Source organism: Salvia hispanica, chromosome 2, assembly GCF_023119035.1.
Source record: "Salvia hispanica cultivar TCC Black 2014 chromosome 2, UniMelb_Shisp_WGS_1.0, whole genome shotgun sequence".
Classification (NCBI taxonomy): domain Eukaryota; kingdom Viridiplantae; phylum Streptophyta; class Magnoliopsida; order Lamiales; family Lamiaceae; genus Salvia; species Salvia hispanica.
In genome coordinates this window covers 17,104,280-17,113,639 of record NC_062966.1, presented here as the reverse complement: position 1 = coordinate 17,113,639, position 9,360 = coordinate 17,104,280, and the positions used below count along the sequence as shown (strand labels likewise).

At 37.8% G+C, this 9,360-nt stretch overlaps 1 protein-coding gene across 1 annotated transcript; it reads right to left on the bottom strand.

The window, feature by feature from the left end:
- Window positions 1–3,695: 3,695 nt before the first annotated feature.
- On the bottom strand, window positions 3,696–7,150 carry LOC125207235. Its single transcript, XM_048106491.1, has 2 exons — window positions 6,875–7,150; window positions 3,696–5,401 (listed from the first exon to the last, which is right to left on the bottom strand). Exons 1-2 carry the CDS (start codon window positions 6,965–6,967, stop codon window positions 4,091–4,093), a joined length of 1,404 nt encoding a protein of 467 aa, XP_047962448.1. The 5' UTR covers window positions 6,968–7,150; the 3' UTR covers window positions 3,696–4,090.
- Between the last annotated feature and the right edge of the window lie 2,210 nt (window positions 7,151–9,360).

The window sequence follows — 9,360 nt, the reverse complement described above, 5'->3', positions numbered from 1 at the left end:
TTTAAACTTGTCTTTACAAATAATATGGAAAGGTTCCTCAATGCTCTATGCTGAATCTGAAAATCGATCCTTCGGCTCTACCAATGTAATGTTAAAATCTCTCTGATACACATTTGATGTTGTCCATCTTTGGAGACAATTTGAAAATGTGGAATATAAAAATATTCATAAGGATCATTCAGAGGGAAGATACGTACAATCCATCTTGGGGCGTTACAGAACAGTTTATCTTGCCCACAAAATGAAAAATGCTCCAAGTAGCTAGATGATCCTATGGCCACCAAAATATTTACAACTGATCATATGCACTTGCTACCCTAATTTATATAATAATATGCATCATATTATAATAGATATCAACTAGCTAGATGATCCTTTGCTGCCCTAATTTATATAATAATATGCATCATATTATAATAGATAGAAACTAGCTAGATGATCCTATGGCCACCAAAATATTCACAACTGATCATATGCACTTGCTGCCCTAATTCATATAATAATATGCTTCATATTGTAGTAGATAATAACAGCTTCACTTCATGCGCTGGATCACTCAAATACTAGCCTCCGTCGATGAACCTTTTCACATATCCAAGACGAGCATTTTCCGGCATACCCATAAAGATTCGGAGACGTTGTGATTTCTCACTAAGAATGTCACAAAGTTCATACCTTTCACCAAGGGTCAGTCCTTCAACCGTGCCTAGTTTGTCAAACACCTCGCTCTGTGCCTTTCCCATGTCAAACTCGTAGCCAATCCTAGCAGCAATAACCTCAAGCCGAGAGTTAGTCTCAGCATGAAGGTTCGCAAGAAACTCCATAAATGCATCATCTGTGCTGGCGCTCTTCCGTTTGTGGGAGCCATTCTTCAAAGGGGGAGTACAGCGGCGTTCTGCACCTGAGCTCACCCGGTTGTTCAGCAATTGGAGTAGTCTGTTCAACAGGGATGTCGTCCAGGCTTGGATGGTAATCATTTTCATTGCATTCACTTCCATAGGTTCCTTGTGGACGAGCTCGCTCAGCAGCATCCGGAATGTCTTCAGTCGTAGTTCCCTGTGCTCGATCCTTGCCAAAAATAAGCTTCCATGTTTCCCAAAATGGCCAAGACTTATGCCTCATGAGTTTGGCTTCCTTGTCGGCCTACACTCACAGAGGGAGTACACATTCAACTAATAAATCAAATAAGTGTAACATAAATCAAAATCAAATGCTCATCATGAACGAGTTAAGGAATAACACATGAACGATCTGCTCCCATTGTTCGTCATCACAGTCGATCTTGAAATCCCCATGTGGATTGAATCCAACCCCAGTTCGTGCCAAGATCTTTCGAAGGCTGTTGTAGTTATTTTTCCAAGCTTGAAGTTTGGATGTAACATGTGGTGTACCCCTGATATCTGAGGTTGGGAATTCAGCACGAATGCTATCTACGATTTTCTGGAGATAACCAGCGCGAAACCCATTGTCTGATTTCCAACCTCGCGCAACGAGCTCCACTAATGTTGCTGCAAGTATCTCTTCCTCGCGCGATGTCCACATCCGTCGTGTACGATCGCCCTTCTTGAACTTCGCCTTCGCCGGCATAGTGTCCCCTGGTCAGTAAATTAAGTAAACATCTCAGCAACTCAAAACCTGAATAATCACGATACAACCAAGTTATTGTGTCGTATTCTGGAAGAGAACAAACCCTGACTACCAGAACCGAACCCAGAGCTCACGGCTACACGATTCGCGAAAGACATTTTGCTGCAAAGAAATTCAAGTTTAAAACCTCGTATTAACACAAACTTTGCTGCAGAAGGGACGAATGTCTATTGTTTCTCCTCAGGTCAATTCAGTGCCAACACACAAATGTATAAATGTACGGCATCAATATGGAGAATTGAAGCAAAATAAATTCACATAAACATTCAAGACTCCACGCAGGTTAATTCAGAGCCAGATTCACAAGATTAAAAAAAGCAGGGCATCGATATGGATCATTTAGTGCAAAATAAATTCACATCAAAGAATGCAAGCAACATAGATTTAATAAACGCAGATGAGCCGGCAATGTGAAATCAACTCATCTCCGGAGAGGAAATCGAATGGAGAGGAGATTAATCTAAAATCAATTGGACTAATGCATACCTTGGTGTGTTTGGAATCGCAAATTCGATCTTCTCACAGACGTTGTGTGTCGACTACCGTGTGGGAAACTATTTGAAGAGGGGAAAGTCGCCGAAAGTTTCAAATTCGCCGCCCATTTTTTCATTTCAGAGGGAAGAGCTAAATTCTTCATTTTTGAGGCGAGGTTAATCTGGTCAGTTTGTAATATGCATTACTTAAATTAATTATTTAATTCATCCAATCTAGAGTTAAATCGTGATAACTAAACTCCATATTATATTCTTGATATGGTGGGCCATGATGCCTCATTTCTGGTGTTGGTACAAATCTGAATAGTAGCTAAGTAGGAAATTGAAGAGGCCCTTATATTTTTGACATGAGACTAATTTTGATGGACTAACCAAAATAAAAACACGACGAAACTAAGAGCTTCTTGGTATGATGGAATGGAATGTGATTCCTACTTCCATTCTATTCATTTGCTTGGTGTGAGAGAATGAATGAGTGAATGGATGAAAATGCAAAGGAAATCCAAGAAAACTGACATTTCATTCTAACCTCCATTCCATTCCATCATACCAAACATTATTGCATGGTAGAACTACATTTTGGGCCAGAAAAATGCACTTTTTCGTCAAATGTTGTAGTAGTAATTTTTATTAGGCCTGACCCAAGACAATACTAGGCCTATGTTTCAGGCTTATGTTATTTTTATAGGTAAGAATTGTCCCGGCCCGATTTTAAGCCCGACTGCTGCATAACCAGGAACGATAAAGTTTTGGACCAGGCCTAAACTTTTTTATTTATAAATGAATTGTTATTAGGTTGGGCTAGTAATGCACAGTGTAACACAAAACAAATAATCTAGTAATTTCATTTTTTTACTCCATCATGTGATAAATCCACACCAGCTTTCTGTGAGCTCTGTAATTTTTCCTATGTAGAATTTTAACTAGGCGACGTGTTTTAATCGTAGTCGTAGATCGTTTAAATACGATATAGTAGTAAGTTGCTTCCAATAAAAGGTGTACAGTCAAAATATACCTCGGACCACATGGGATTAAATTATTAATCATGTACTTACGACTTATCAATACAAGTAAACAAGACCTCAACCCAACGTACGATTTAAATTTGGTAAATTGCATTCTCACTAATTGTATATTTATCGTGGAAAAGAGAAGAGAAAAAATCAATTTATTATATATACCCCAATGATAATAATCGCTCTTTAAATTCATCATTTCTTTTCGCTCCTTTTCAATTAAAAATGCATCTTTTCTTGTTTCTCTTTCACTCGGATATTATTATCATGAGATATTGGTATAGTAATATTATCCCTCACTGGAGTGAAAAAGAGAATCAAGAATGAGTGAAATTCAATTAGCAAAAAATGATGGAAAACAAAAAAAAAAAAAATTTAAGGCGTGAGAATTATATTATCACACTATAAATTTGTTACCAGGGGTTAGTTGCTAACTACTGCACAGACAGTTACAAACTTACAATCTTTAGCACAACATTTTGGGGATGGAAAGAACATGCTTCTGCAGGAAAAAAAGTTGTATAACACTTTTTTGCAATAGAAAAACAAGTAAATAAGGATATTGGATAATTAGAGGGATAGGCTGTTGAAGCAGGACCGTTCTGTCCAAAGTCAAGAGAAACAAGCACAGAGAGCTTGTTTCCAGAATACAAGTCAATAATCATGACACCTATACATGAAAATATTTTTCATAGTATGCACCTAAAATTCTGGAAATACAAGGAAAAATCTTGATATCATTCTTACTCTACCAGGCATAATTAGGTCTCTATAGATACCTTCTTCTCGATGCAAGGTACTGGAATCCATTTACAACGCTAACCCAACAAGCTTGCAAAATCTACACACGAAACTAAATCGATGTTTTCTGCTTGTATAACCATAAAGTTTTCGAGTTTCTCACCTTCATTCAGAGATTTACAATGCTTGGTGTCAGCTGGCCCCTGATTGTAGCATCGGGAAGAAACTCCAGCTATTCCGAGGGCCTGTTTCCTCCCTTGCAACTTCCTCACTGATCCACCACTCACAATCCACAGTGGATTTCTCCGAGACTTCTCCTTTTGGATTGTTGAAGTCGAACTCTTTGCTCGAACCTAGTGAGATTGTACGATGTTTCTGATGTAACTCCTCTCCCTCCCCTTCTGAAGGCACCCCCGGAACTTCATTTGCAGTATCCCTATTCAATTGCTCTCTGAAGCTATGTGCATTCTTGGTTGCTGAAACCTTCTTATCTGTTTCATCTGCTGTTGCCTCCTGGAGATCTGCTGATGCGTTTCTATGAGACGGGGCTGGCTCCCTCACGATACAAGTAGGAATGTCTTCACCGAATAGTTCAAAAGAGACTCTATGATCAACTACAAGATCATCATTTTGAGATTTATGGTCTGAGTTGGCAAGTGATGCCACTTCATAGATTTGGTTCTCCAGAAGGTGGCCATCTCGGGATGAAGGTTCCCCACCATTAGGTGTCAAAGCTCCAGAGCCTAGCCTTGAGCCCCAACCATTTGGAGTTAATGATCCAGAACCAACTCTTGAATCCCACTTATAATTTGGAAAGTGTTCATACCCCAGAAATGTGGGCGCTTCCCCCACCCTAAATTCCATAATAGGCCGTTTATCAGGGAAGGGCGATGAGGTTCCAGAAGTGGACATTGCTGAGCCAGGTGACTTAAGATGACAACCAGGGCTTCCTGGATACTGATAAGGTTGGAATTCATACTGGGATAAGTTGTATTTCAGGTTGGTGCCACTGTTTCTCCGATTCCGCGCAAGTGATGATGATAAAAGCTGGGCAAAGGGAACTTCTGGTGAAGAAGGTGTTGTCATTTGTACCGATTCAGGAGGTGGAGTGAAACAAGCAGTTGATGGCTCAGTGGTGAAGGTAGAAAAGACAGGTGGCGATACTAACTGAGTCTCATGAGCATAGGGGCCAATTGAAAACATCGGTGCAGTTCCACCAGTAGACTGAGCATGAACTGAAAGGGACGCAAGGGACAGTACACCAGCTGGTGATTGAGTGGCAGAGGAAGGGTCCGATTGCAGGAAGGAAGCAGGAGAAGATGGAGGGGCTATGAAGGGCATTACAAGGGTGGAAGGGCGGCTCCAACTTTCAGAAACAGGGGCCGCGACCCCGGCCCCAGGTGCAGCTGGTTCAGAAACAATAACGGCATGACCAATTCGTTTGCTGTGTTTGTAAGAACCAAAACACCAGTAGATGCTCCAACAGCTACCCCATCTTCTTTTCTGGATTAAAACGAATGCAAGCATGATCAGTTATTGCATCTTCTATTTCTCAATGTTTTAGTAGCTAAATATATAAGAGCAGTTTGAAAAAGATACACACCATGCCAACAGAAAACATCTTCAACTATCATTGAAACTCAGATCTTAAAAACAAAACTACTCACTAGCAGCAGCCCCAAAGCTTCTAACACAAAACAATTACATCCACACAACATTAAAGTGAATATCAAAAAAAGAAATCAAGATTTTATACTGTTAACTAACTTATCCACTCTTAACAACACGGGAAAGACTTAATTATTAGCCTGATAATAACACTCTCCCGCCCCCCATTATGTTTTCCTTAAGAGTAATTAATTAATACACTCAAGCTGTCTCCCAACTTTTCCAAGATGCACCTGCTATGTCCATCTCCCCACTCGCAATTTTCATTTTATTGTAGAGTGCCTGTACGCGACTTCACGTATTCAGTAGCTTGTTGCTTTGCTATACATTTCTGAATTCTCCATATTCACACTTCAATGCCATATTTTGACCTCCCTAAGGGACAGTCTCCATTATATGAACCTTGCGAGAATGACTAAAGCCTGAATCATGCTCTTTACCTTCTACATATAAAAATCCATCAAACAGCCTTATCTCAACATTTCTTGTACTGTGATTTTTTCTAGCCAGGTTGAACCATAAGATAACTTCACCGCTCTTCGGCAAAAAATAGTTTCTTGCTTATGCTGACTGTGAGAACCTTGTTAAATCAAGACATAATATCAAAATACAGGCTAATATTGTTCTTCTGCTCCAATCCCTACAATAATTCTTCAAGAGTGTTCCATCTAAAGAACATTCCAGAAATCGGCAACCCTTATGCTTCAACTTCAAGAGATCATAAACTCAATTTGATCTGTGTCACAAATAACTAGGTTTTGGTAGCAATTGAGTTGGGGAAATATGGGGAAAATCACAAGTCTTTCCAATCTGAGTTCTGCCTAACTTTGCAGTCTGATCTTTCTGCTAAAAATTATAACTGATGTCGATGTTATGGTCATGGTGTATCAAGGACATCACACATAATTCACAGCTCAAAGACATGGAGTATATAAATTTCTGAAAAACACAACTACCATCTGTAATTTTCAAATTAAGGTCAAATTTGGCTGCCACTGTACACTTTAACTCGAGGGAGCCTTTTTCCAGTTAGATTTCTTCCAATTATAGCGCAAGCTTTGCAACTATAACAAAAGTAATTTCCATCATTATATCAAAAAGATTCCATTTACAAATAAGTCGATCTAAAAGATTCAAATTACCATCAAATCTAATTCTAGAAGTTCATCACGAATAAGCGTTAGCAACCAGATTTCCCGATCAGCAAACGGAAAAAAAATACCAAAACAGCAAAAATCGACGCCGAGAATCACACACAGGACAATTCAGTGAGCAATTCAAACGATTGAGAAGAGAAAACAGACGCACCTGAACCGTGGATGGCTGAACTCTGCTTTCAGCGGTAACAATTGCGGTGGCAGCAGCATTTACGGTGTCCACGCTGTTGTGCACGTTGCTCATGGTAATTCGCAGCCGTAGCGACGGCTATTCCGGCGATTGGAAAGCGCGTTGATGCGGGGCCCCGGTGGCTTTCGTCGGAAGTCAATCAAAGAGATGGGTGTGAAGCAAAAGCAAGATCACATGGCATATTTCAAGAGGCTCAGACACAAACACAAACAAACCAAGTAACGGCGACTTTATAAATGAACCCACAAACAATTATTTTCTTTTTTCGCCCTTTTCTTTATTTTTATTTTCATAAACACTCCCATTTTATTTGTGACTGAAGTTATTGCGCAATAGTGAAATTTATGTGACGGAAGTTATTGCGCTTGTTTTAAATTTAAAATCTATTAATTCAAATTTACATTCATTTCCGGTCTGACATTTCAACATTCCTAATTTGATCTTCAGATATTCTTTTACCTAATTGTAAATATCGTATGTTACTATGTGACTGTTTACTTTTAAGTTTTAACTATCCATAAAATAAATTATTGGTTTCATTAGCATTTAAAGGTTCTCTAGTGTTACTATTGCGTCATGGAGTAGAAATTAGCCCAAATGATATTCCAAAATCCTAATCCATCCAAGTAAATAAGAGCTTAGGTTAGTAATAGTACTTTATTCGTTCCATAGCAGATGACATATTTGGATAATAGTATGAGATTTTAGAAGATGTTATTTGTGTTAAGTGGAAAGAGAAAATAGTCATTTAAATTAATGCGAGAAAGAATTTTTTACAAATAAAGAAATGTGACATTTTTTTGGGTTTGGATTCACTGGTGTGGAGAGAGGGGATATTGTTCCTCACAATCCTGTTATTTTATAGTATAAAACAGAAATTAATATTTTAATATTTTATTTTATGAATAAAATAATGAAATATGGGGCTAAGCATTTCTGATGTACTTATCTCCAGTGATTCAAATCCCATTTTTTATGGCACAAATTGAAAAAAGAAAGTGTGACATTATTATGAGATGGGAGAGTATTAGTTATCTTTTTAGACTAATTTTAGAAAGTAAACATCCTCTTATATTCATCTATATATATATATCGGTATGCTATCTAAATACAAGCTGAAAAAAAAACAAAAATAATTTTTGAGTGTCTATATGTATCACTATGGTACCTAGATGTAAAAGCATAAGCATATGTAATAAGCTATATGGTACCTAGATGTAAAAGCATAAGCATATGTAATAAGCTTCCTGAGGTAGTTAATCTTTTGAAAATTATTATTTTATTTGAATTTAAACGATGAAATTCAAGGTAAGTTAAAGATTCATCATGCATTTAATTGGTAAAATCTTAATTTCACTTGAATGTCAATTGTTGTTTTTTTTGTACTAGTAATATTTATCATAAATTTCTATTAAGACGAGAATAATCTACACTCACTTTCGAAATTTGCAAAATGGTAATTCTACCCATGTACGTGAAATCACACAAATATCAAGGGTGATATAGACCTTGAATTTTCTAGCTTAACTATTCCCTTGTAACATCCAATAAGGCATACTGTGAATAAAAAAATATATTTGTGCATGTGGTGTGTGTGATATTTTATGATTGATGAAAAGGGTGGGAGTGTAGCATTTATATTGAAAAAAAAGATGGCAAGGTTCTCTTCATGTGGCTGTTATTTTGTAATTATGCGAGTTGGTGGGGCTGAACTAAGGATTATAAAACTAATTAGGATATGGTGCTTTTTGGTGTTTTGCAGATAGTGTGAGGTTCCAAACACAAAAAAAAAATCGCAAATTGACAAATTAGCCCTCACCTCATCCTAATTTTGGAGCCGCGCAGGATAAGAGTAGGAATCGGCTATTAATGGCAAAACTGACGCCAGGTGGCGGAGGGTGCGCACTGCGCAGTTAATGTGGCGTATGTTTGGTTGGGTGCGCCCACCGCGTTGCAATTTTAATTCCACGTCACGTGACCTTCGTGAAATTGGTGGCCTTTATTGCCAACTCATCGTCGAGTAATTCATCTCTGCCTGAACAACCTAACTACTAGTTCGCTAATTCTACTGATTTGATTAAAACCTTTTGCTAATTGGGTTTTGATTATTAACAACTTTTCTTGAAGGGGCAAAATAGGAAACCTCCTATTTCTTTTTTGATGATTACATTGAGTAAGAGGAGAGAGAGAGTTTTTGCTTTTGAGAACAAAACAAATTAAAACAAATTAATTATTTATTTATCATTGGATCATTGTCTATTTTGTTCATTTGGCGTGCACATTACTTTTTTGAGCGATTTAAATTTGGATTTGTATATGATCCTATAGACAGATCAAACAATTTTTTTTTTACTATTCCCTCCGTCCCCGATTAAAAGTCACACTTTTCCATTTCGGTCCGTCCCCAATTAAAAGTCACATTTCATTTTTATCATAAATAGTGAATA